Here is a 27,061-nt window from a genome sequence, read left to right as displayed (position 1 = left end):
GAAAGTCTCTAACGTTAAACTGAGCAAGTGGCACAGCTGAAAGTATCGGTGGTGTTTGCCCAGTTGGCCGAGGTACTTCCTTAATGAGGAGTGTCTGAATATCTCAACTAAATGTGTAGAAGTGTACGTCACAGAGACTCATTGATACAGTGAATGGGCACAAATCTTTGTTTCCCCCATGGAGTTCAATTGTTTATCCATCCACATATACAAATGGACTCATACCCAGAGGAATTTATTGCCGCTTCAATACAGTTAATAAAAACCTTCAAGGCAGGAGAAAGAGCACATGGTACCATCATGGATTTTTAGGTCATGAAGCCATAGTTGTTTCCCGTGGGCGTATTTCAAACATTATATATTATATTTTGGCATGGATAGCCCCTCGTTCACAATCGATTGTTGCATCCCGGCTTCAGGGATGAAAATGTGCATGCACACCACTGCTCTAACCTGAGAGTGCAGGGAGCGTGTGTGAAGGAGGGAGCGGAGGGTGCGTGCTGCCCTCTGCTGGTGCAGGGCAAGTAGTTATGTGTGAGTACCGAGCCTATTAGAGGCTGACACTTTAAACCTGCACAAATGAAATGAGCAGTGCTAAAACAGTATTGTGTGGACTAGTTATGGGAATTCAGAATCAGGCAGAGCTGCTCCACTAGGGACTATTTTCTGGCATAGATGTCCTTCACCACTTCTTGGGCAATTTGCTCTGAAAACATGTCAGCAACTGTCTCTAAAAAGTCCAAACCTTATTGTGAAAAATACCAGAAACACAATTTGTTTTACTGCTGTTGTATACATGTGCTTTAGTCATTGGCTTTGGTGACAGGAAGTCACCTGAGAGTCGGGTCGTCAAGCGTTTTTTAAAACAGAAAAATGACTAAAATGGACCCTCCGCTAAATGAAAATTATTCCGTTCCTCTGAGTGATCACTGGACTGCAAAGAAGGGAGTTTTTGTTCCAGGAATAAGGGATTTGCAGAGGCTTTCAAAGCAAGAAATGTGTGCTTTTTCTGATAATTCCCTGTCATCACTTTTGGTAAACACTGCAGGAACGAGGAATTTGATGCTTGGCTGACTAATTACCTGTCAGCAAGTTTGAAATGAAGGCACATTTGTATGTTTCACCATCCTCAAGGTTTGGAACAGGTTGCGTTCAACATTTTATACACTTGCAAATTTCATGGCTGGATTTTCAGTGTTTTTCAACAACCATAGTTCGGACATTTCTCCTCATTAATTAATTTTGTGACAGCTACTATACTGTCGATCCATCAGGAGAAATACTCACATATATTGACTTGTATGCTTGGTGATGGAGATAGTATTTCAATAACTGGTTGGGTGTAAATGATTCATAATGATATAGTGCCCAGATTCACCTGCCATTGATAATCATTTGGATTTACTCCTCCTACAGGGATTAATTTTCCTCGTGCTGTCCAAACACACATGTCACGTTAAATGGAAATAGCAGTTGTGACTTTGAACGTGCGTCTCTGTGTTTGTATTCACTTTTTCATGGTACTTCCATTTGTTTTGCCAAATGCATGCTGGGTAAACCTTTACCTCACAGTGATTAAGTGCCATGATGAGTTGTATGGAGAATGAATGGACAAGTACCCTCAACGTTAAACTATTTCTAAAGAGTTTAATGGATTGAAGCAAACACATTTAAATACAAATAATGCTGCACTTACACTTTTGTCACATGGCAGATTTATTTGCCACATTTTCTAATTCATCTTAGTGATCTTAGTGAACTACAAACTCAGTTTAAGCGCTATAAATACGACAGCACAGATTTAGAGCGAGGAATAAAATGATGTAATGACCTGGATTTTTGAAATGTGCCACAGATGTTTGCAGAGATTGCCTAAAACTCTCCATATGGTCTACTCACGTGAGCTTGATGTGATTGTGTCAACTGCATGAAGACATTGGCCAAATGACATCATTACAGCAGATGACACCAACAAATGATAGAGAAAAACATCACCCCCAATAATGATAAGTTTTATTTACTAGGAAAACATATGAAGCATGTTTATTCTCCTACTTTTAGTTTAGCCAATGTGAGTATGTGATTGCCAACATGCTGGATTAGTTCCATGGTACAAAGGGATAAAAAGCTAACATTTCCTTTCTTTGCCTTCCAGAAAATCTTTCTAAAAATGACAAATCCTGACGCTTGTGTCATGGTTGGATGCTAATAAACACTGGAAGACCATGGAGGGAGAGAGCATGCTGAACTCCTCTGTAAATACCAGCACGATGGATTTCCACCTGGTCACTCACAGTCTCTGGGAGGTGATCACCATTGCGACTGTGTCCGCTATCGTCAGCCTCATCACCATAGTGGGGAACGTCCTGGTGATGCTGTCCTTCAAAGTGAACAGCCAGCTAAAGACAGTGAATAATTACTACCTGCTGAGTCTGGCAGCTGCTGACCTCATCATAGGCGTTTTCTCCATGAACCTGTATACCTCCTATATTCTGATGGGCTACTGGGCCTTAGGGAACCTCGCCTGTGACCTGTGGTTGGCGCTGGACTATGTCGCAAGTAACGCCTCCGTCATGAACCTGTTGGTGATCAGTTTTGACAGATACTTCTCCATCACCAGACCTTTGACCTACAGGGCCAAACGGACTCCTAAAAGAGCCGGGATCATGATCGGCTTGGCCTGGATGGTGTCGCTGGTCCTCTGGGCCCCGCCTATTCTCTGCTGGCAGTACTTTGTTGGAAAAAGGACAGTCCCCGAGAGGCAATGCCAGATACAGTTTTTCTCTGAGCCTGTGATAACCTTTGGGACAGCCATTGCTGCCTTTTATATCCCCGTGTCAGTCATGACAATCCTTTACTGTCGGATCTACAAGGAGACGGAGAAGAGGACGAAAGATCTGGCGGAGCTGCAGGGGATTAACTTTCCAACAGACCCTGGGGTCACCCAGCCTCAGAAGACCATTATAAGATCCTGTTTTAGCTGTAAGTTGAGGTCAGCTTCACATGACAGGACTCAAGCCTCTTGGTCATCCTCGAGCAGAAGCAACGCTGCAAAATCAGCAGCAACAACCAACGATGAGTGGTCCAAAGCTGGTCAGCTGACCACCTTCAACAGTTACGCCTCCTCTGAGGACGAGGAGAGGCCCGTGTCTCCAGGCGGCTTCCAGACCTCCTTCAGGAACCAGGCTTGTGAGACCATAAAAAGCGGAGTAGGCAGCGAAAACGAGCAGCTCAGCAGCTACGAAGAAGATAGCTTCTTCCAGACGCCGCCCAAAAGCAACTCTCAGAAGAGCAGCAAGGGTGTTTCCTACAAGTTCAAGCCTGTGGCCAAAGACGCTCACGTGGAGAACCACAGCAAGAACGGAGACACCAAAATGGCGTCGTCCACCTTCTCCTCGGCCGAGTCCATGAGCGTCCCATCCACCTCCTCGACGTCTAAGCCCATCGACGCCTCGCTGAAGAACCAGATCACCAAGAGGAAGAGGATGGTGCTGATCAAGGAGAGGAAGGCGGCTCAGACGCTCAGCGCTATCCTGCTGGCCTTCATCCTGACATGGACGCCGTATAACATCATGGTGCTTATCTCCACCTTCTGCTCAGACTGCATCCCCCTCTCGCTGTGGCACCTGGGCTACTGGCTGTGCTACGTCAACAGCACGGTCAACCCCATGTGTTACGCTCTCTGCAACAAGACTTTCCAAAAGACCTTCCGCATGCTCTTACTCTGTCAGTGGAAGAAGAAAAGGATCGAGGAGAAGCTGTACTGGTACGGACAGAACCCTGTGGTTAGCTCCAAACTGACATGAACTATTTTTTAAGATGATGTTTGACGATGGCTGTAAATTATATGTTTGTATTACTTGGGTTATATCAAAGGTAAACATACAAAAAAGGGGGCTGGTACAGTTTATAGTGTTGCTAATCAATCATTAGGTCTGCTAGTGCTAATGCTAATTACTGCTAAAACTTTATAAAACATTATAAAATTGGCCCATTATACAGAAATCAGAGACTGTAAATAAATTATGAAATATTACAAGTAATATAAGTAGTCTTCCCCAAAATTGTTGGTCTAAAATGCCATCAATAAACACTCATATTGTACTGTAAGACGCACCAGAGAACCATGATGTAATTGCTCCATTTTTTTCTCCAGAAAGTATTCATAAATTGATATTATTCCCCCCCCTAAATCGATGCTCTTACACCCAAAAATATCCATTGTTGTGTTTTGTTCTGTATTGTGTTTGTATCGAGAATGCACATTTTGGAATTGCGATTTTATTTTAAAGGGCTAATAAGTGTCGTCCTGATGTCAGAATCTGCTCGCTAAGTCAAGATTGTAACTTGATGGTAATCGAAGCCTTTTCACGTGTGCCAATGTCATTTGTCAGAGGAGTGAATATAAAATACTGTTTTTACATCACATGTTCTGCATTTTCTGCAAATAATAAAAAATATTCCATTGTTGATTTTACAAACATTTATTAAAAACCCAACACTGAACCTGATCTGGCTTACAAAAAAAACCCTGAAAGCTTTTATAGTCATTTTACACTTAAAGTTGCGACACAATATCAGTGTTTACAATGAGAATGGCACATAGTGTTGATTATACTCGGTTTATCATTTTTCATCCTCAGGATATTTCTTCTTCTTTGTTTTCTCTGAATTACTGTAACTACATAAATTTATCATCACATTTTCATTGTGTTTCTGGCAAACTTGTGTTGTACTGTGGCAAAGAAAAATGCTATTTGTGAAATGTTCTGTAAGCATTCGGTGGGAGGTGACATACAAAAAGATGTTTTACATGTGTCATAAGCTAACATGTCATGAAGCACATTTTTGTAACTGTGATAAACAAGAAATCTGCACTTGTCATTTGGGAAATGAAAAAAGATGCTTTGCTTAATATATTGATACGATGGAAACAAAGCTTGAGCTCAAACCGTACTGCATTTTTTTATACTGTGTTCAGAGCTTGTGACTTATTTTTTTGTTCTTTTCAGTATTTTGTGATCATGTCCATGCATTTCTGAATAAAATGTGGTGAATGAATGTCCAGCTTTACATCTATCACTGATGTAGCCTGCTGCTAAGAAAACATTGGCACACAATATCTGCCAAATCCAGTGTTATACAACATTGAAAATCCTGTGAATGGCTTCCTTACAGCTCATCCTTCCTGCAGTCCCCACTGTGAATCAGTTTAACTGTGTCTGAAGGCCTCACCATCATCCATGCATACTTGCACAGTCGCTCCTTGTTGCAGTCCTTTTGCCAGTAGATGACGTTCCTGCGATTGAGGTTGGCGCCAGCACAGGCGTCGTACCACCAACCTCCTCCTGGAACTCCTTGAAACTCCAGCTTTGCACAATTTTGGAAGTAGTTGTCGTTGTCTCTGTCTTTAGTGGTGAATCTTTGGTTGTCATGCAGGTAATTCTCTGTGTCCAGGGTCAGAGCGTCTACAGCTGTGCCCTGGAACAACCCCAACCTCAGCCTGTAGGCTGATGACTCATCCTCCACCAGAACGGGGTCGTACTCCCCTGTCTTCGTGATGGCGTCTCGGTCCACTAGTTTTACTCCCAGTTTGTAGCGTCCAGGACCTTGTGTGAGCTGATGGAGGTATTCATTCCCAAGCCAGTGATCTCCAGTTACATCCCCAAAACCATGCTTGTACTCAGCCCAGGTGCGATCAAAATTCAGGCTGCTGTTGACTGTGATATGCTGCACCACAGTCCAGCCCCCCTCCTGCATGGCACAGTGCGCCACGATGGGCGAGTCGCCTGGTTGGATCAGGTACACACCGTCTCTGGCCTTGCCTGAAGAGGTCATGAGCATTTCATAGCAGTCTCTGGGCAGCACTGTTGGGCATATAAACAAGTAGTGTTACTCAGACATATGTATTAAAAGGTAATAGATTCAAATGATATCTATTTGATGCTAAAGTTGATGTTGACAGTCACCAAAAAATGCAAAGACAGTTGGGTACAGAGAAAATTGCAAACACTAGCTAATACTACAATGATGGGTTTTGTGCCAATCCCCCCCTTCTAAAATATATTGATGTGTTTATTAAGCTGACATTAAAACCTTTCTACAGTTATTCCCTTGAAATTAGATGAGAAGATTGATACCACCCAGCTAGTAGAGTGTTAGCATAGCTTAGCTCAAAGACTGAAATAGTGGGAAACAGCTAGCCTGAACATGTCCTGTCCATAGGTGACAAAGCAGCAGCTAGCATAGCTTAAGCTTATACACTTGGTAGTTTGTTCCTTTAATCCATGTAAAAACTGAAGTCTTAAAATGACAAATCATGGTTTGACAGGGGGGCTAACAGTGCAGAATGACTTGGCAGGGTGCAGCAACTTCCTGGAGTTCTGCACTATTATCACAATCAAAACATAATGTATTTCGACTATTAACATGAACTGAGTTATATTTTTTAATCCTTAAGCTTTAGAGCTGCACAATTATGAGTTATAATATGTTTTCATGGGTCCAAGATAGCTTTATTTCTTCTTTCCAGTCTTTGTGGTACGCTAAGCTAACAGGCTGCTAGCTAGCTGCATATTTACAGAACAGAAGTTAAAGTGGTATCAATCTTCTCATCTTACTCTTGGCAAGAAACTGAACTGCAGTTCCTAAAATTTTTAAACCACCCTGTGTAATTTAAAATGATTCAGCTTAAGCATTCACAGCAGTAAGTCAGAAGCCAGACTGTGTTAAACAGCAATGCCAGGAATTAGTCAAATGACAACACAAGCGCACAAACGCTGTTTATCAGTGTTTACCTGGTAAACATGGTTAAACATTGATCAAATGTTACAACAGTTTGTCCGAGAAATGATCTGCACAAATCACCTCAGGGGACGTAAAAATTATCAGTAATGAGCCTGGAGTTTGACCCACGCCCACAGAAGAATCCAAACAACGTGAGTTAAAAACAATCATGTGCTCATGTGTTTTACTCTGTCCCATTATCATCAGAGTTTGGATTTTTCTACACTAGTGTTTGTGCATTTATTTTCCAAAGAGCTGCAAGCCAGCAAAAAAAAATCAATCAATCAAACTGAAAGTGAAAGTTACCTTTTATTCCCCGGTTCAGGACCAGGTTATGCTGATCTGGAGGAATGAGATTCAGGTTCTCAGCTTGGAGATGCTCCATGTGAACTCCAGCCACACTGAGCAGCAGCAGGCCCACCGCCGGCAGGCAGCATCTTAGACTCTTCATCCTTCAGTTCCCTATGCTTTCGCAACAACAGTTTCCAGTTAATGATACAGAACTTTCTTGTTGAAGTCAGTGAACGTAATGAAAAGCACACAACAAAACTGTACTGAAGAAGAAAAATAGAAAAGTAAAATCAATGTGCTTACCTTCAGTAGAGCCACCTGTGTATAAATCTTTTCCCACGCTCCTGCTGTTTAAGTTAACACCAGCTGAATAAAAACTGTTGACTGAAATAACACACAGCCTCTCCTGTCCAGTCACAGCTGGACTTCAGCCTTGGGTTCACATCACAATGACATCAACCCTCCACTTATCTGTGTCAGGTGAGATAAATCCACATGTAAATGGGGAGATATGAGCTTTGTAAAGCCATATCTGCTTAAATCACTTCAAGACTGAATGAGGCTGAAGTCCAGGTGAGATTGCAATGCAGGGCTTCTAATGAAATGTTTTGCTGGTGATCAGGCACTTTCTATTCACACAACTGTACGTTAACTTGAGGCAAAGTGGAGCAGTGAGTTAAAGTTCAGCACGTACAGTTCCACTGAATTAAGTGTTTGCATAAATGAATCGAGACATATCTGTGCTGTCTTCTCCCACGGCAGAAGAGACTCTTTCCTTTGGTTGTAAGAAATATTAACTACAAAGCCAACCACAAAACATCAGCCCAATTTTACTATTTTAAATAAAACATTTATTCAACACCAATTGGAGAATTAATTGGAGTAGACATACACAAAATATCAATAAAACAATAGTCTGACATTCATGAAAAGCATTTAAGTTTCAGTGACTTCACTGAACCCCACAATGATCATATTTACAACATCCTACTTGGTCAATGCAAAGACAATCAAATAAAATGTCCACATAATTACGTTTATATTGCACATTCTCAGTACATCTGTTCAAGTTGCTGTGCCAGCCAATAAATACATCAAGTTCTACAGACATCCTATCAGGACGGGTACAGTACGAGCTAAAAGGCACTTTTCTGTGGCGCAAAAAGCAGAGTCACTTTAATGATTCCACTAAGGATTGCTTAAATGTTTGCAGGGTTTCTGTCGGAGAAGAAATCGCTATCTGGCTCTTTATCTCCATCAGGTCAGCTGAGACAGGAAGGAATCAATCACCTAAAGGGAATAGATAACAGGCACACAAGATGAAAATTAGCACGTACTATAAACTCTCTGTGCACACACATTTGTTTCATGCTCTGTATTGAAACAATGTTAAATTGCATCATCCCTATCAAATGAAATAAATTCAATTCAGTACGGGACAAGGACATTTTGTACAAAAGTTCAAAGCCAACAGTGACAGGGGTCATGATTTATTCATACATGCAACACTGACCTTTGCCATGTCTCCAGCGGGCCCTGAAACAGATCTCAGTGAAGGTTCCTGATGCCACAACTCCGATAACTGCTGATTAAAAAGCTGGAAATTTCTGTAACAAACACAAATAAACACTTCATCACAATTGCTGTTTATTCAGATTTACATATTTATCAAAATACTGATGATAGCAAATTATCACTATTTTAAGTTGTGCTGCATGGGAACTTTAGTGACTATTATGCATCTGTTTAAAAGGTTAGGTGACTTAAAACATTATTACAATTACTTTGTTTACAAAGGGCTAAGTGTTTTGCTACTCTGGCAATAAAATGTTGTGCATATACACGTGTTAAAAGCATCAACACTTACTTATCCGTAGTTGATCCACTACAGCCACTTGCTCTTAGTTCCTCCCACCAGTTAATCAAAACTGAATTGATCCACTTTAAACCAACAAATAGATACCTGTGCAGATCAAAGACAAGTTATCCTGCTGCACACTGTCTGTTTAAGTTCATTACAGCAGAGACACTCACTCTTCATATGGATTGCTGAGGAGTTTTTTAACTAAAGGAAAGAGGTCAACGCAGCAGCCGATGGTGATCCTGGGAGAATCCTCCTCAATGCTGCAGAGACAATAAGATTATAGAACAATTAGTTCACTTTTAATCAGTGTTACTCACACTTTCGCAAAATTCAAGTGACTCACCTTTTGCTTATCAGTGGAAGAAAATCCACCAACACACCGATGTCTTGGATTCTGTACAAAGGCAGTGAAGTTACAATACCTTAATACCAATAACACTAATACTGTGTGTACATTTATGAATATAACTTCACACTGTGTACCTCAGAAAGTATGTCAACAGCTCTCCAACATTTCTCTGCCACAAAGTTAAAGACACTTTCAGTCTCAGGTGTCTTCCAAAGAGCACATCCATCATTGTGCTGTGATCCTGTGTGAGCTGGAAAATATTGTTAGGTTCAGATTTAATCTGCATATCAGCAACACGGTTATTCAGACAAAAACACAAGACACTGTAAGTATAGACTGAGCCGTGCAGTATTCTGACCTCAGTGAGTGTGCATAAGTCGGCCTGTTCAGAACCAGTTCTTCCAGTCTTGTGGTTATTATTGACACTTAATGGGAACTCCCAGTGGTCCATGTCAAATATCTCCTGTTGCATATCCTGCAAGCAGTTCATCTCATTTTCCTTGTTTGCAGCATCATAATTCCTCCCGCTCCCGAGCTGTTTCCTCCGAGCCACCGACAAATGATAGGTTTTCCTCTTACATGACACTACTCGCTTTAGTCTGCCGCTGCCAGAGCGACTCACTGGATTCCTGGGCAGGGTGAAAACATAATGCTGAAAACCAAATAACATTATGTACTTCTGTTAAACATAGCCACAAAACGTGCATGAAACCTACCTCTTTTTGGTGAACTCCTCATTTTTATCATAATCCTCCTGCATAAAAAGAATATATTTTGCATGGTGATAAGTAACACAATAACAAGCAGAAAAAGAGGTCCAGTATCGGGAAATAAATGTGTGTATGATAATGTGTTGTCCAGCTCACATGCTTTGTGTTTCTCCCATGAGTATAGGTCACTCTGTATGCGGCTTCATCCTGTTGTAAGGCAAGATTTTGGTACTCTCCGTCTTCACTGTTGGAGTCCATCATACCTAGAGACAGACAAACCCTTTTTAAAATAATGTCAGTAAATAAACCAGCTATTTTGCAATCTTATCAGCTCAAGAAAATAAGACAATGGTGTTTCATGTCTCTAAATATATCATTTATAGCATTCTTTTATCATTTTACCATGTCATTAGGTTGCCTACAACTTGCTTAGCCAAGAAAGTCAGAAAACAGGCTTGTTAAAAACACAATACAGTTTCCTCCAGGCAAAACATATCGAAACACAATTTCCCAGAATCCAAGTGGCGATTATTGTTCTTCAGTTCGATGACGTATTCAGGAAGTGCTCCCACGATCAGCTGACCAGTGTTGTGAGTGTTTTTAGAAACTTATTTAACATTTAGCTACCTTTTTGGGTCAGATATTGTTTGATATTTGTGTAGACTTGGTATTCCTTTACTTTTGGCTGTAAGTGTTGGTCAAATATAAATTAAAAATGCTTTCTACTGTGCGTAACGTTATACGTACGTTGCGTAGTTGTTAATAACAGTGGTAAGTATTAGACCGTTAGCAGTGAAATAGACAAAACAGCTGGTTAGCACGGTATAACGTTACAAACAATGGCTAAAGAAATAGTATATGATCTATATAGCGAATCATAACGGCGTTGCAAGACGTAAACTGAAACAATTAACTTAAAACTTTATCATACATTATGTACTCACTGTGTTTTCCTTTCCTAAGCAGAGATAATAAAGCTAAAACATTACTTTGATTCTGTTAGGCGACTGCTAACAACCTAACATTTCATTTCAACAGATAGACCCGCCCAGTATCAGAGAATAAAGCATCCGATTCATAATGCAAATTGTGCACTGAGCACCCTCTAGCGACTAATGACAAATCAACGGTGAAAATTTCAAACCAAAATACTTTGTTGAAGCAGTCGTGTAGACTTAAGTCTTTGTCCCAGTCAGCTGATATCACAGGCTTTGTTTACACCTTGCATGCATGATGATTCAATCATGCACTCGAGAGGAAGTAACCATGGCTGATATAACAAATCAGCTTCCCCACTGAAATGCTTATATTCTTCTGCTTTCATGAGCCATGACCCTTATCCCGATCGGTGAGGCATACCAGCTGTTTGTCTTTGCACTTTATTGATCTGAGGCGAGCCGGGGCTTGTGGCCTAATCCCTGCTGAACTTGAGCTCACTTTGACAGAACAACTTCCCTGAACGCACAATGAAAAACAACATCAGCCGCTTTTATCGACACATCATCTCTTTCCATGTGGTTCTTGCTGACTCTGCTGCTTTACTTCTGCAGTTTCATCACCCAGGTCCACTGATGTAGAGGTCCACATCAGAGACCAACACACGGCCTGTTGTGTGTGTGTATTGCTGCCACTGAGGTCAGGTAGGATGTTTTAAGGTTGTCCTGTGAATCAATATACTGTGTCACGTGATGTTTGCAAGACTGCTTTAAGCATCATGTGATTACACTTATATAAAGGTTTTATTTCCTGTTTGTGTGTTGCTACTTTAACCAGACTTTTGTTCTTGCACACCAGTGTTAAAATGGTACCTTTTCATGCTGCCTGTGCCTGGTTAAGCCTTGCACCCCTGTTGGTGCTTGGTGTTCCTCCCATTTGGACCCAGCCAGAGCAGGTGCACCTCTCTTACCCAGGTAAGTGATTGCACATATTAGATTAGCCACATATGTTTTTATTTAGGGATACAGTTTTTACTCAAAATACAAAACACTTTAAGTTCTCTTTACAATAAAAAAAAAGGCAGCGTGTTTCATGTAATGCAGCTAATTACTTCAAGGTTTATTCAATGCAACAGCAATCTTTGCTGTTTAAAAGGCACCAGAAAATTGCATCAGCTGCCTTACACCTGATGTTAACCTTGGTGCAGGCAAGTTCTTTTGCTTTAATGTTTCTTATGAAGGTGAAATGTGGTAGTCATTTAATGAGTTTATGTCTTGAGGAAATGAGTACCTGGCCAGTCAAAAGCTTAGCATTCTGGTGGTTATGTCTCGCTAGCGGCAAGATCAAAAGCACCACTCTTCTGCAAAGTCAGCCTATTCATTAGCATCTATTTTCTAATATATGAGCCTCAGCAAGTGAGTCCAGTAGTTCTGTCAGATGAATCTGCATTATGCATAATCTTCACAGGAGAGCCTGGTTCGATGGTGGTGACCTGGACCACCTTCAATAAGACAGAGAGCATCGTGGAGTATGACCTTCTCGGGGCTCGGCTCTTTGAGAATAGTGCTAAAGGCGAAGCTACTCTGTTTGTGGACTCTGGAGCGGAGAAGAGGAAGATGTTCATCCACAGAGTCACTCTCACAGGGCTCAAACCTGCTGCTACCTATGGTGGGTGGAGCTTCAATATCATTTACTTAAACTAAATGCAACATATTAAAGAGTTTTTTTTCTCCTGTGTAATTTCAGTCTACCACTGTGGGAGTGATGAGGGATGGAGCGACATGTTCTTATTCACTGCTCTGAATGACAGCACCAGCTTCAGCCCCAGGTTTGCTCTGTATGGTGACCTGGGCAATGAGAACCCTCAGTCTCTGGCTCGACTGCAGAAGGAGACACAGCTGGGCATGTACGATGCTATCCTGCACATCGGTGAGCTCCACACTGATAGAAGTATGAGTACAATTTGCACTGTAACAGCAGTAAACAGGCATTTCGTTTTTATCTAAGGCATTAGTCAAGCACAGGTAACTGGCACAGCTTAGTTTACAACAGATTATGTGAACATACATATAAAAAAATAAATGATTTACTGTAATCAGCATCATAGCACCCATGGACATTTAACAGTACTTGCTGACAGTATTGGGTCTTTTTTGTGCCAAAATGTACGAGGCTAAAAAAGCGCCAGAAGTTCTGGCTCTCTATCTTTTGCACCCTGCCTCGATTTCTTCCCAGGAATTAAAGAAGCCTGATTTTTCTTTTCTTTTGTTGGCTCGTCAAATGAAACACCAAGTTAAAGCCTGTTTTATGGCCACTTAACAAGCGTACAGAGCTTCAATAAAAGTCTTTGTGTTCCTCATAAATCCAGATCAAAACAGCTTCTTTGACGCTAATCTTGGTCAACTAGTCAATAAGATATAGTGAGATGATGAAGATGAATGAGAAAAAAGGTATCACTCATGACTGTATGCTAAATATGAAGCTAGAGCTAGTGGCCAATCTTGAAGACTGGAAGCAGGAGGTAACGAGCAACCTCAGGTAAAACCATAAATTGTCATTTAGACATTGTGTTTTTTGTGTGTGTATGGTTTAAACAAACAAGATGTAACATATTAATTAGTTAGCTTTAGAGGTGCTGATTGGCAGATTCATATTCCTTTGGACATAGCCACGCTAGCTGTTTCCCACTTGTTGCCTTTATGCTAGGCTAGGCTAATTCAAGGCTAACTCTAAATCTTGTGTGCAGACCTGAGAGTGGGCTCTCACTTCTCATTTAACTCTTTGCAAGCGAAAATGTAGAACTATAGAGACAGAGCTGATGCGGTCACTCGCTGTAAACCACAATAAACAGCCAAGTACTGTAATGCTAACAAACGCCTCTGACTAAGCTAAAAGCACAAGATTTCAACAAGCTCAATTATCTTGGCACCCTGTGGCTACCAGAGAGGAAAAAGTCTGCTGATAAAATCAGTGCTGTCTGTTTATCTCAGAGTTGTTTCTGTTAAGCTTTGTATTCATGGAGGAGTGACCGCACTGACTGGCCAGAAGTGAAATACTTTGATATTGAGTTTTCTGATTCTTCCTCATAATTTATCGCCTGTATACTTTTGTCTCCTTAAAGATTCAGCTTTTCTCTGTGGATGTTAGTATGAAAACTTAATCCAGGGTTACTTAGCTGCTTTTTTTCTACCACTTGCATGCGGACAAAAGTGACAAGAAGGCACCCTCAGGTTTACAATGTCAATGAGAGCCAAGAATAGTTTCCTCCTCTGGTGCTGTTGGGACTTTTTGCATTCTGTCTCTATTCCTTTAAGTGCATTTTTTAGATAATAAAGACTCTATTTAATGACAGGACAATTTACAAACTAAGAGTTAAATAAAGCTTTATGTCTTTAAATGCTGTAAATCAAAAAACAACTTTTGAGATCGATTCTAACGCGAATTTTTGGTTTATTTGTTTTCCAGGTGACTTTGCTTACGACATGCACGAGGTATTTCACTCTTCTGTGCTTTAACTATCATGAACTCTGATCACACCCTGTATGACAGCAACTGTCTTTCATCAACATCCCACACTCTGAAAGCCCCTCTGATATTCCACTGATTCCCCAATGACAGATGCTATAAGCCACTTCACCTTCCCTCGTCCCAAGACTCAACGCTATTCATTATCACTTAATATAAAAGCTCTCCGCTGTGGTTGAGACACAAAGCTTATGATTAGTGTTGCTGTGAAACGCTTTAAACCAGCGCTGAAAGACGAGAGTTACGGTTATGTCACCCAAGTGTTTCTTGGAAAAATCAGCGCCATTCATAACCACAAATATTAAGTCCTGATATCATGTTTGCTCATCTGAAAACCTCCCAACTGTCATCGTTCATATTTAGCAAACACAACTTTGTCTTGGATGCTTCATTCCTGCATTATTCATGTTTATATGGAAAAAAGGCTAAATGCAATCAGCAGACGACTGAAAGAATGATTAACCATAATTCATCCAAGCTGTGTTTATAGCTGGAATGTGCGAGCACATCCTGATATTATAAATTAAAAAACAGAGAGAGAGAATTAATGACTGTGGCAGGTAAAAGCAATCAGTGCTGCAACGATCTTCAGTGTGCTTTTCAAAGCACAAAGAAAACTGTTTGGAAGGTTTATGATGCATTACTAGAGTTGTCTTGGGAGTAGACTCGCATACAAAAGTCTTTAAAACTCATTTGGCTGAATGTTGGGGAACAGAGGCATAGTTCTCTAATCTTTGGCGTCATGTTTAATGACTCTTTTCCAGGACAACGCCAGGATTGGAGATGAGTTCATGAGGCAGGTCCAGTCCATAGCGGCCTACGTGCCCTACATGACCTGTCCAGGCAACCACGAAGCCACATAGTAGGTAGCATTTAATGTATCTTTTTTGTATGCATTCCCTTCACCAATGGGTTCAGACCATAGACTCAATAAAAAGATGGATGACGTGACAGCTCCTGTTCTGGATTAGCAGAGTAGAGGAGGAACGGCGACAGGAAACGTAACTAAAACATCACTACAGTCATTGTTTGTGAACGTCTGCTTCAGACCAACACAAGAAGCTGTTCTGCTGTTAAATATGCCGGCGTGCGGGATCCTTGCTGAATTTTCGCAAGATGGCAGCGCCTATCACGAGAGCAGATGGAGATGCATCGTCCATCTATATATGACAAAGTGAAGCACTGGTTCTAAACAGTGACAGATAACTGTACTGTAGTCGTACTGTAGTCAGTGAGTTAACATGGTTTCCATTTTGTTTACATTAATGCCACATTCTTCTAAAGGACACAGGGGCAGATCATTCATGGGGGTTAGGGGTAAAAACATTGGTACGTGCTGTATTACATAGTGGTGAGAGAGACTTGCCAGACACCCCGTGACAAATGACTCTCACAGCTGGCTACTGTAAATGCAAAGAGTGTGTGTGCACATATTTTGGAGGGAAACAACAAACCCCCCAGAAAACAACCCCTCTGGTCTGCCACAGTGTCTCCCCCTCAAAGAACAAACTCTGGTCTGCAGAAAACTCTTCATTGCACCATTTGAACAGATGGGAGCTATTTTGGTCACCAAAGGCTGGAGCTGTGTCAGAAACCACCAACATCTAAACAAGGCAGCGCGCTCCAAAGCAAACATTTATCTGACTGGGAATCATCAGCTTTCACTATCTGTTTTTCAGCTCGCAGAGACGGGTCCAGTGGTGGTGGGAAGTCTGTCTGCGTTTTGACTCATCTTTATTGAATGTGTTGATCACATTCGAGCCGGGGAAATGTTTTGGATTGAAAGACATGGCAGTGAGGAGAGAACAGTGCATTTTTCAAGCATTAAAATCCTGATTGTTCTAGCCTTTAAATGTGAAGATTTAATGCATTTTCTTACAGCAGAGATAAGAGGGGGGCACAGCAAGGCCTAAAAACAGTGCACACAGTTCTGCACTGCTAGAAAAGCTTGGCCAATTTTGTGAAAGGACTGCCAGGTAAACGTAAGGCTGGCATCTCTTAAAACAAAGACAAGGAAATATGAAGAATCATGTCTCTCCACCTGTACAATAGTGGGTAATATAGAGAGCACAGTGTTGGTGTGCCTCAAAGTATTCACTTCTTACAGCATGCAGCAAACAAACAAGACAGGAATAGGACATTTTACCAGATAAATGTAGTGTGCCTTGATGCAAATGTTTACATTAACAAAAGATATGTTTTATTATTTGGACTTTTAAGTCTGTTTTCTTCAAACAAACAGAAGAGCTGCACTGATGTGCTATCAGACGGACTTTTCCTGTAGATAAGTCGTGAAAGACCAGAAAAAGTTGAGTTTTCCTTTTGCATCAAGCAGCAATAAAGCAGCAGCTTTACATGTTTCACTTACAGAAATAAGATTTTCTCGTAAATAAATAAATGTCTGTTAAGTCACTATCTATTACAGAATGAGTTAACACAATGGTGATTGAGCCTATGGCCCACTGATGACAGCCTTTGCATTTGCAGTATATAGTATTATTATGGACTGGGTTTCTGTGGCGACTTTCATGGAAAAAATCTCAAGCGGCGCCCATTTAGTGACGTGTTTTCCATCAGCCAGCAGTGGTTGGTCTGCCAGAGAGGGTAGGCAGAGCTAAGTGGCTGCTTTTCCGATCTCTCTATGTGTTGCGAGTAAACAGTAATCTACTATGGCTGAACAAACAAAGAAAAGATCGATGACCACAGATACAACTTCAAAAATAAGTGAAAATCCAAAGAAAAGAAACAAATCTAACGCGCAGATGAAGCAAACAGTCTAAAAAGGAAAGCGACCGTCAGCGAGGAAAATCAAGAGTTACAACCGTTACAAAGGGAGCCAACTGTGGACGTCTGGGTATGTGGGAAGTGTGCTCCTGCATGTACCGCTTATCGCCATAGCTGCCAAAAAAAGCGAACCTGAATTCTTCGAGATTAGACCTTTAATTTGCTTCACTATTGCACGTCCTGCGATGTGACTACTGCACCTGCGTACATCGCAATTGTGACGGTGGTTTGAGTCCTATACTGAACTGTCATGCCAAACAGTCACTAAAGTTGCATCGGTGCCATCAAATGCTCAACTCGCCTCTTATAAAGCAGCTTACAGACCTGCTTCATGTAAAAAGCTGCACACTACAGCTGAGGAATTTATACTACCCTCAGCTCATCATTGTGAGGTGCATTTATGACATGTCAAAAGATATGGAGGAGCAGCACGTGTCTGATAGTGTGTGTTAGTGTATATGGATGTATGTTTATGTTATGTTATGTTGATGAGTATGATGAGAGGTGGGGGGGGCTTGAAAATATATTCATCTACCAAACGGGGGTTCTGTAGAAAAAGTGTGGGAACCACTGTCTTACAGGTTCGTAAATCGATCTCTGTGTTTTGGATTGTTGTTGGATTGTCAGTTTTAGCTCGGGCTCTGGGAAACTGTGGTGAACATTTTTCACTATTTTATGTTATTTTATAGATTGATTTAAAACTTGAAGAATAATTTGCAGCATTAAAAGTTGCAGCATCTTTCAGTGCCACTTAAATTGTACATCTATATTCTGACATATTCATAATTAGTTTTTGTCCCTTATTATAATAATGTCGCGTTTGGTGTGAACGCACAGTTGCAATGCTTTCTTATCAGATCATTTTGATTCATTTAGAGTCTGTTTGCTGCATTTGCAAACATCAGGGGGTTTGCAATAACTCCTCATGTTGTTAGATGATATTATATTATGCACCCTCTGCCTTTGGGTTAATGCTTTTATCCCATTTCATGGTCAATTATCAAGTGGAGACTAATGAGTTTAGTTGACGATGATTAAAAACTTGTAAAAAGTGAGTCAGCAAACTTTAAGCATCTTCATATGCTTTTAATCCCAAACATCAGCGGCTGATGCACCCCTAAATTCCAGGCACATCTGCTGGAGTCAGTCGTGTGTGTTTATGTGTTCTGAAACCTTTAGAGGAGCCTCATCTTGCACCATAATATTTACTTACTGCTGCAGTAGAGACAGTCCTCGCCTGGCCTCGCCATGTGTAATGCGACGACTGCCTGCTTCTTATTAAGGAGCTGCTTACAGTAGTCTCTTTTTCTTGGCGCCGCGTCCTGACATGAGAACTTGATATATAGAAGCAGCTCGCTCGCTCGCTGCGTTACATAACCAGAAACCAGCTCCTATACCTTAATTTGTGTTTTGCTCTGCGGTGTTCAGAATCCAAATACTCCCAGCAGCTGGCTCCTGCTTCTCTCTCTGTTGTGCTCTCTCTCACTATGCCTCTCTGTTCCTCTCTTTCCGACCTCAGAAGCTAATGGGTAGAGAGAAATTGAAACAGCGCTGACCGCAAAAGTTTTCAGTCAGCATTCCAGCGAGATGAGAACAGAGGATCCACAGAAGATGCTAAGGCCCCAATCAAGACTGTCTTTGTTCCCCCGCACACAATACGCTTCATCAGGCCCTCGGAGGGGACGGGGAAGTAACCGTCGCTGCCTGAAACAATGTCCTGTGATGGGAGTCAGGGATATGCCTCCTGAAGACTACAACTGCTGCCTTTCATCCCTCTAACGGCCGGGATTAAGCTCATCAGAGGATGAAAGGGGCGATCTGATGAGGAGGGAAAGTCTAGTTCAAGAGTCAGGTTGTCCTCATTGAGTTTGACAACCACCAGATTTTTATCTCCGTCTTATTTTCACGGGAAAGCAAACACACATGGAAAAGAGCACGCTGCGGGCTACAGAGGTTAGCTCACGCTATGTCGGTCTCCCGCAGTGCAGATTAATGAAGCAAATATAAGCTGATCATATTTGTACATAATCAGATTTTCCAGCACTGAGCCACAAAATAAGAGACTCTAAAGTAAACTGGCGGTTATTTCTACTACTAAGCCTTTCCCTCAGGAGATGCCCGGTTACATCAGTCTGTTTGGATACCTTGAGAGCGTGTGTATTATTTTACTGAATGAAAAATTAATTGTTTATTGCTCCTAAATACGTAGACGCAACCCGGATCCCCTCAGCGTGAATGCTTATACAGCTCCCAGCCACAAGATGGCAGTATGAACCCATGTTAGGGACGGTTCAGTGTCTGGAGAACTCCAGACTCTCATCTCACTCTTTCGCTCTTTAAGCTTATTTTACAGACAAGGTTCGATCAGGATAAACTTTGAATCTCTGCTGATACATTTTTCTAAATATTTTTTCCCCATATTTTCTTCATAATTAGGACGTATATGGATGAAAAGAGAGGCTGAGTCAAACAGTATTCTCCTTTGTGCTCAGTGATCACAGCTCACACACTGGCCCTGACCTCAGTGCCCACAGAAACTACCATCCTCATTAGCTTTATATTCAGCATAAGTAAAGCTCTCTTCAATCCTCCTGGCTTTTGACCTCTGACCTCTGCTGTTCTCTAGTTACCATTAACCATACATTAACTCTCCCACGCTGCCCCGGCTGCAGTGCTGCAGTTTTTCCCCTCACTTATGTAAGATAAGAAAACAATCACTGCCATCAACTCGCTACGTTAATGGCCCGTGGAGAAGATTGGCTCCTGCTGAAATTAAAAACCGTGAAAGGAGAGTGGCGGGTTGGCGTCCGGGAGAGATTTCCATAAGAGTTGTTCCCTTTGGCATGCGCCCATTGTAATATGGTGGGAGAATGTAAATAATGGTGCACTCGTGGATGTTATTTTGGATTATGTCTTGTCTTATAGGACATGTTTGTGTATGATTTTGCGGTCAGAGGTCATAGATGTAGATTGAGCACTTACACCGATCAGCCATATCATGACCACTGACAGGTGAAGTGAATAACATTGATTATCTCGCTACAATTGATATGTTAGGCAACAAGTGAACAATTTATTCTGTGTGTGTTGGAAGCAGGAAAAATGGGCAAACGTAAGGATGTGAGCGACTTTGACAAGGGCCAAATTGTGATGGCTACACAACTGGGTCAGAGCATCTCCAAAACTGCAGCTCGTGTGGGGTGTTCCCGCTCTGCAGTGGTCAGGTCCTAGCAAAAGTGGTCCAAGGAAGTAAAACCTGTGAATTGGCGACGGGGTCATGGGCGGCCAAGGCTCATTGATGCGTGTGGAGAGCGAAGGCTGGCCCGTGTGGTCCGATCCAACAGAAGAGATACTGCAGCTCAAACTGCTGAAAAAGTTCATTCTGGTTCTGATAGAAAGGCGTCAGAACACACAGAGCATCACAGTTTGTTGGGTATGGGGCTGCGTCGCCGCAGACCGGTCAGGATGCCCTTGCTGACCCCTGTCCACTGCAGGAAGTACCTACAATGGGCACGGAGCAATGGAAGAAAATGGACGGATTTGATGAATCACGTTTTCTTTTACATCATGTGGATGGCCGGGTGCGTTTGCGTTGCTTACCTGGGGAAGACATGGCACCAGGAAGCAATACGGGAAGAAGGCAAGCGCCAGTGTAATGCTTTGGGCAATGTTCTGCTGGGAAACCTTGTGTCCTGCCATTTATGGCACGCACCACCTACCTAAACATTGTTGCAGACCAAGTACACCCCTTCCTGAAACTATATTCCCTAATGGCAGAGGCCTCTTTCAGCAGGATAATGCTCCCTGCCACACTGCAAACATGGTTCAGGAATGGTTTGAGGAACAAGACGATGAGTTCAAGGTGTTGACTTGGCCTCAAAATTCCCCAGATCTCAATCCAAATGAACATCTGTGGGATGTGCTGACAAACAAGTCTGATCCATGGAGGCCCCACCTCGCAACTTACAGGACTTAAAGGATCTGCTGCTACCGTCTTGCTGCCAGATACCTCAGCACACCTTCAGAGGTCTAGTGGAGTCCATGCCTTGACGGGTCAGGGCTGTTTTGGTGGCAAAAGCGGGTCCTACACAATATTAGGCAGGTGGTCATAATGTTATGGCTGTTGGTATATATCAGGATTAAGTAAGAATCAGAGAAACTCTGCATTGTGTGAGTAACTGAAGATGTAATTTCGATAATAGATGCTGCATGTAAAATTATAGTGCCCTTTAAGGGCGATGTCATGGTTTTAAGAGGGGTATATTTAAAGGCCTGCTTTTCCTGATTGACAGATGTACAGCTGCTCTCCCGCTCCACCCAGGCTCCCTCTGGTTGCCCTAATTCTGATATTCTTACTCCACAAATGACCACGATCGTACGCTTCAAAACATGCCATCAGAAACTTTTTGGAACGATGACACAGAAGCTACGTCCATGTTTTTCTACAGCCTTTAATTTGGAGATGCAGTCACTGATAGCCTGCGTACAACAAAGTGTACGTTTGAATATCTAAAAATAGCTTCCTGTTTTTAACGTTCGAGGAGGATGTCAGCACCGCAGCTTTAAGGTCAAGGAGTTTTTTCTGAAATGAAAAGTGAGTTAAAACAAAGGAATTGCAGCAGAACTGGGCTGTCATTTTAAGAATTGGTGCTTTGTATCATATTTTAAAGCATTGCTGGGAATCCTCTCGAGTGTATTGGGAGTAGGTTGCAGTTTCGCTTTTGTTTGAGCCCTGGCGTAGACACCACAAAATAAGACGGAGCAGAAGCCTGTGGTGACCATTGCTCTTTCCGTGTGACTAACTTTTTTCCCTTATCTTGTTTTCTCACAGCAACTTCTCCAACTACAGGAATCGCTTCAGCATGCCCGGCAAGACTGAGAGCCTGTGGTACAGGTAAGAGGAAAACATATCGGTCGGAATCTGAGGGGCTGAAACAGGTGAAAAACCACAGGCAGTTTTGGTCAGTAGGGGAGGATGCTAGCCGCACACACACCACTAGGAAAGAGGTATAATTTATTTTCCAACAGGGGCCTCATATGAAGTATCATGTGCAGGTTTACCAAGCCCACTACTGTATTTCAATAAGCATTAATGAGCTATAATAGTCGGCCCAGAGGATTTGGCAGCAGAGGAGTTCAGAGCTCCTTTCTCTTAGTTTAGTTTGCCTCTCCTATCTCAGGGATATGCGGACTACACAAAGGAGCTATACACTTAACTCAGTGAGTCATCGCTCACTGCAGACCTCCTCCCCTCAGACAGAAAGATAAAACCCTTTCAGACCATAGACCAGCTGCCCACTCCTCAGTCTCTGTGTCTAGACGCAGACAGGCCTGCTGGCTGAGAGCCACTGCTCCATGTGTACGGTTAGGACCGCGGGAGAGACGATCTCGCTGCAGGACTGCTACTGGAAACTTTTCAGCTCATAACGTACAGTACACATGTAGAGAACACATGCTTTTCCACAACATGGAAGCACTCACAGCAGAGCAAGGAGTTTATTCCCTGAAAGTGGATCTGGCCTCACATTCAGCAGCAAAATGCCAGAGGCTGATCGGGGTTTTGGAGTATTTGTCACACTATCTCGAGTGTAAAGTGAAGTCTGTTCTTGCTTAACTGCTCACTTTCAGCATGCTTCCTCTGCTGGGTCAGGCTGTGTATCATTTTAACGATGTGTGTCTGCAGCTGGAACCTGGGGTCAGCGCACATCATCTCCCTCTCCACCGAGGTTTATTTCTATCTCGAGTTCGGCCTGGAGCTCCTCTTCAAGCAATACGAGTGGCTGAGGAAAGACCTGGAGGTTGATGACCGCAACAGTTACATGTGTTGATGATGGCTCAGTGCTTTCTTCTTCTTCCCACACTTCTGCCTCTCTGCCTCTTGCACAATCTTTCAAATTAGTTTTACTCTCTCTTCCTTTGTCATAAATCCACTGTTTTCTCTCTGTTGTTCCGAATATAATCCTATCAACACAGGAGGCCAACAAGCCTGAGAACCGGGCGGTGCGACCGTGGATCATCACCATGGGGCACAGACCCATGTACTGCTCCGATGACGACCAGGACGACTGCACCAAGTTTGACTCCTACGTATGTAAACAACAGAATCATATCCATAAATTCATACACTATTTCTGAAGCACAAAATACTGATATCTTCACATTTTCATAGAGACTTTTATTTTGAAAATAATGTAGTAATCTCGAAGATTTTCATTTAAATAAATGTCTGTTAAGTCACTATCTCCGAATGAGGTAACACAATGGTGATTGAGCTTATGGCCCACTGATGAAAGCCTTTGCATTTGCAGAATTGTGGGAGCACACTTCCTACATATCCAGACGTCCACGGTTAGCTCTGGTTGTAACTCTTGATTTTCCTCGCTGTCGGTCGCTGTCCTCTTAAGACTGTTTGCCTTCATCTGAGCGTCAAATTTGTTTCTTTTTCTTTGTGTTTTCACTTATTTTTGAAGTTGTATCTGTAGTCATCGATCTTTTCTTTGTTTGTTCAGCCATAGTAGATTACTGTTTACTCACAACACTTGCAGAAACCGGAAAAGCAGCCGCTTAGCTCCGCCTACCCTCTCTTGCAGACCAACCGCTGCTAGCTGAAGGAAAACGCGTCACTAACTGGGCACCACAGACATCCAGTCTGTAATAATACTATATATTGCAAATGCAAAGGCTTTCATCAGTGGGCCATAGGCTCAATTGTCATTGTGTTACCTCATTCGGCGATAGATAGTGACTTCACAGACATTTATTTAGATGAAAACCTTCGAGATTATATCTTTAAGTTTGTACATGAAACAGGAAGTGAAGTGAAGCTTTAATATCTGGCTCAGTCTCAGTGGCTTCTGCAACAGAATATTTCTGTTGTAATATCTGATGGCAGTCACTTTTTTATCATGTGACTTTGTACCTAACTTTTTTTTTTAATTGGCCAAGCAAAAGACACATCATCATCACCTTATAACAGTTTCTAAATAGCTCACAGAGGAGCTTGTTTTAAAGTGAGTTACTGTCTATAAATAGAGCATCACATCCTTATTTTTAAAGACTTGTGTTTTCTCACACAAAGCTATTTGTAGGATTAGTGTTCTGCTGTCTGTCTGTAATTTTAATTGCACCTGGTAGTAGACGTGTCACATTTATTGCAAGCTAGCCACATGGCAGCCCCTCAGCACACAGAGTACAGCCTGCTGTCATAATCACTGTAATTTGGACCAAATAGTTTCCACTTAGACTTCCTTGTCTCAGCACTTGGCACAGTTTGGAGTGAGGCTGGCATGGGTCTAATGGGGCTCTACCAGGTTGTATTTCAGGTAGCAGGTAGTGTTTCAGATGCTGATGTTATTATTCCTCTCTGTTGTATCTCAGGTCCGACGGGGACGGAATGACACCAAACCGCAAGCTCCCGGTCTAGAGGATCTATTTTACCGCCACGGTATGGTCTCCATCTGACAACCAGCTGCTAATGGGTGTTTAAGGTCACAAATTTTCACGCTCAGACAGGCTAACGTCCTCACAGTTGCTGAGAGCAGAGCAGTCCAAACATCCTTTATTAAAAAAACAGGCCTTTGGTCTGGCTGACAGCCCGAGAGCCCGTTTGTAAATGTTTTCCCTGTATTACATGTCTCACACTTTTGTTTGTTGCATTAAATTACTGAACTTGTACTGGAACTTTTGGAGGTTTTGGTTGTTCTGATGTGAAGATTTCAGTCATTGCTGAGAAAACCTCAGAATAAAACGGGCAGTGGATCTGAGAAACGGGAGATTTCACAGCATCGTGTGTTTAATTGAGCTGTTTGGGTAGTTATTTTTCTACGGACGATGCTGATTATCATCTAATCTCTTTCACAGGAGTGGATCTGGAGCTGTGGGCACATGAGCACACGTATGAGAGGCTGTGGCCGGTCTACGGGGACAAGGTCAGCGCCTGCTTTCTCAGCTCCTCACATTCTTACATCTATAGTCTTTGTTTTGGTTCAGTGAAAGAGACTGGTGTTTTTCTCTTTAAGGTATGCAATGGAAGCAAAGAGCAGCCTTATGTGAACCCGAAAGCTCCAGTTCACATTATCACAGGCTCTGCTGTAAGTACTTTCACATCACTGCATCAGAATTTTTCCACGAACATCAGTGCAAGAACTGACAGCAGCATCAACAAAAACAATGTTGCATTGTCTTAAGTCCCTTCTGTGCAGCAGTTGGTCTGCCACATGGTTCGGTGCCAGCTGTTTCTCTGGTTAAGTGTTTTCTGATGTGGTGGAGAGCAGCGCAGGACATGCTTCGTCATCTAACCGCAGAGGGATTACTCATCAGCGTATCGAACTGCAGCCAGACTCGCACCGAGGCGCGGCCGCCGTTGTAAATGTCACACGGGGGTTTTTGTGGACGGAGCTGGAGAAAGGCACGCGGCTCATCACGAACTCAATCTTTAATCACTGCTGTGCCGATTCCTCCGCAGGGCTGCAGAGAGAGGACCGACAGGTTCAACCCCAACCCCAAAGAGTGGAGCGCGTTCCGCAGCACGGACTACGGCTACACCCGCATGCAAGTGGTCAACGCCACCCACGTGTACCTGGAGCAGGTCTCTGATGACCAGGTGAGCACACGTGCTGGAACATGCACACAAGCACAGCAAAGGTGAACGGACACATGATAACAAAGACCCTCTCTTTTTGTTCCAGTACGGAAAGGTGATTGACAGCATTTGGGTGGTGAAGGAAAAGCATGGCTTCTCCGCCTGGTCCTGAAGACCTCCACCCTTTAAAAAGAAACCTGTTCGGGATATGCACTTTGAACTTTAAACAAGCGCCACACAAGATATGCACTGATGATTAAAATCACACGACTCATTCCAACGCTATTCAGCTTTTCAAATTAAGAGATAGAGAATCTAGTGGCTTCAGACATTTTGCACTGTTTTATCCAGTTAAAGGACCTCTTTACGATGATCATCTCCTGTAAATGTACAATGTAACTTGAATTTGCTGCTCTACTGAGCAATATTTTGTAAACAAAGATTGTGAATAAATTCAGCTTTTCTTCGGCTCTCTCGGGTTGTCCTTCCTCCAAAAATCCCCGTAGCTCATCACCGTAGTTCGAGGTTTCATCAACAGATAGACGGTGCCGAATACTCCACTGACAATAGCAACAGAAAGCAAGAATCTGGCAGCCTCCAGGCTCCGTTCCCTTCAGAGCACATTTCTCTTTTCAAAAACCTGCGAATGCACTCACGCAGATCACATCTCCCTCCTATCACTCCGTCTCGATGACAGATTCTCCCTTAGCTAATCGCATCAGGATATTGGAACCTCATTGCTTTGTCCATCTGTGTGGCCTTCAGGGCCTAAAACAAAAAGACACATGGATTTCTACGCCTGCATGAAAGCACGGTTATGTAACTCAGGGATGCTTGTGGCTTGGGCACATGCGGTGTGAGAGAAGGCTCCTTCCCCAGAAGACTGTTTATGCCATGACTCTCACCACTGTGTTGGCGTTAATTCCTAATAACAGCGTGCGGCTTCGGATGAATACTGGCAGACGACTAGCATGGTTTAGCATGCGGCTGTGTTTGGAGTTTTCCGTTAGCACCACAGTTTAATCATGTCTCTGCATAATTATGTTGACACAACAAAGTCTACATATACAAATCGATGAATCGTTAACACCGCACACACGGGTTGCAACACACAGCACGTTGTTTGGCAGACACTTCTACCAGAAGCACATGCTCAGTATGAAAGGACATACGTATTCACGGATGGAAACACTGCAGAAAAGTGCCATTTATCATCTGAATGAAGGAGCGCTTGC

General features: G+C 42.5%; 4 protein-coding genes across 5 annotated transcripts; 2 read left to right on the top strand and 2 right to left on the bottom strand.

The window, feature by feature from the left end:
* Nucleotides 1-2,225: 2,225 nt before the first annotated feature.
* Nucleotides 2,226-3,806, top strand: chrm5a (cholinergic receptor, muscarinic 5a). The gene has a single exon (XM_069662097.1). It carries the CDS (start codon nt 2,226-2,228, stop codon nt 3,804-3,806), a length of 1,581 nt encoding a protein of 526 aa, XP_069518198.1.
* A 1,366-nt stretch (nt 3,807-5,172) lies between these two features.
* Nucleotides 5,173-7,237, bottom strand: LOC138591825 (fibrinogen-like protein 1-like protein). Its single transcript, XM_069662522.1, has 2 exons — nt 7,093-7,237; nt 5,173-5,867 (listed from the first exon to the last, which is right to left on the bottom strand). The coding sequence occupies exons 1-2, from the start codon at nt 7,235-7,237 to the stop codon at nt 5,173-5,175; spliced, it is 840 nt and encodes a 279-aa protein (XP_069518623.1).
* A 733-nt stretch (nt 7,238-7,970) lies between these two features.
* Nucleotides 7,971-11,032, bottom strand: LOC138591695 (KATNB1-like protein 1). The gene is made up of 10 exons (XM_069662364.1): nt 10,945-11,032; nt 10,157-10,263; nt 10,007-10,044; nt 9,649-9,919; nt 9,425-9,540; nt 9,285-9,335; nt 9,112-9,201; nt 8,945-9,040; nt 8,591-8,684; nt 7,971-8,367 (listed from the first exon to the last, which is right to left on the bottom strand). Exons 2-10 carry the CDS (start codon nt 10,259-10,261, stop codon nt 8,335-8,337), a joined length of 894 nt encoding a protein of 297 aa, XP_069518465.1. The 5' UTR covers nt 10,262-10,263; nt 10,945-11,032; the 3' UTR covers nt 7,971-8,334.
* Nucleotides 11,033-11,556: 524 nt separating this feature from the next.
* acp7 (acid phosphatase 7, tartrate resistant (putative)) lies at nt 11,557-26,290 on the top strand. Of its 2 annotated transcripts, none has more exons than XM_069661902.1 (14): nt 11,557-11,635; nt 11,795-11,910; nt 12,404-12,604; nt 12,683-12,865; nt 14,402-14,427; nt 15,226-15,323; nt 22,077-22,139; nt 22,929-23,043; nt 23,219-23,332; nt 24,623-24,689; nt 25,106-25,173; nt 25,264-25,335; nt 25,710-25,847; nt 25,933-26,290. In XM_069661902.1, the coding sequence occupies exons 2-14, from the start codon at nt 11,802-11,804 to the stop codon at nt 25,996-25,998; spliced, it is 1,320 nt and encodes a 439-aa protein (XP_069518003.1). In that variant the 5' UTR covers nt 11,557-11,635; nt 11,795-11,801; the 3' UTR covers nt 25,999-26,290. The 2 variants fall into 2 exon arrangements, with proteins under 2 accessions (XP_069518003.1, XP_069518002.1); XM_069661901.1 differs by having other exon boundaries at nt 11,557-11,640.
* Nucleotides 26,291-27,061: the final 771 nt, after the last annotated feature.

Source organism: Semicossyphus pulcher, unplaced genomic scaffold (assembly GCF_022749685.1).
Source record: "Semicossyphus pulcher isolate SPU_LCO1_2020_fin unplaced genomic scaffold, fSemPul1.0.p SCAF_14, whole genome shotgun sequence".
NCBI lineage: Eukaryota > Metazoa > Chordata > Actinopteri > Labriformes > Labridae > Semicossyphus > Semicossyphus pulcher.
This window is presented reverse-complemented; position numbering and strand designations above follow the sequence as displayed.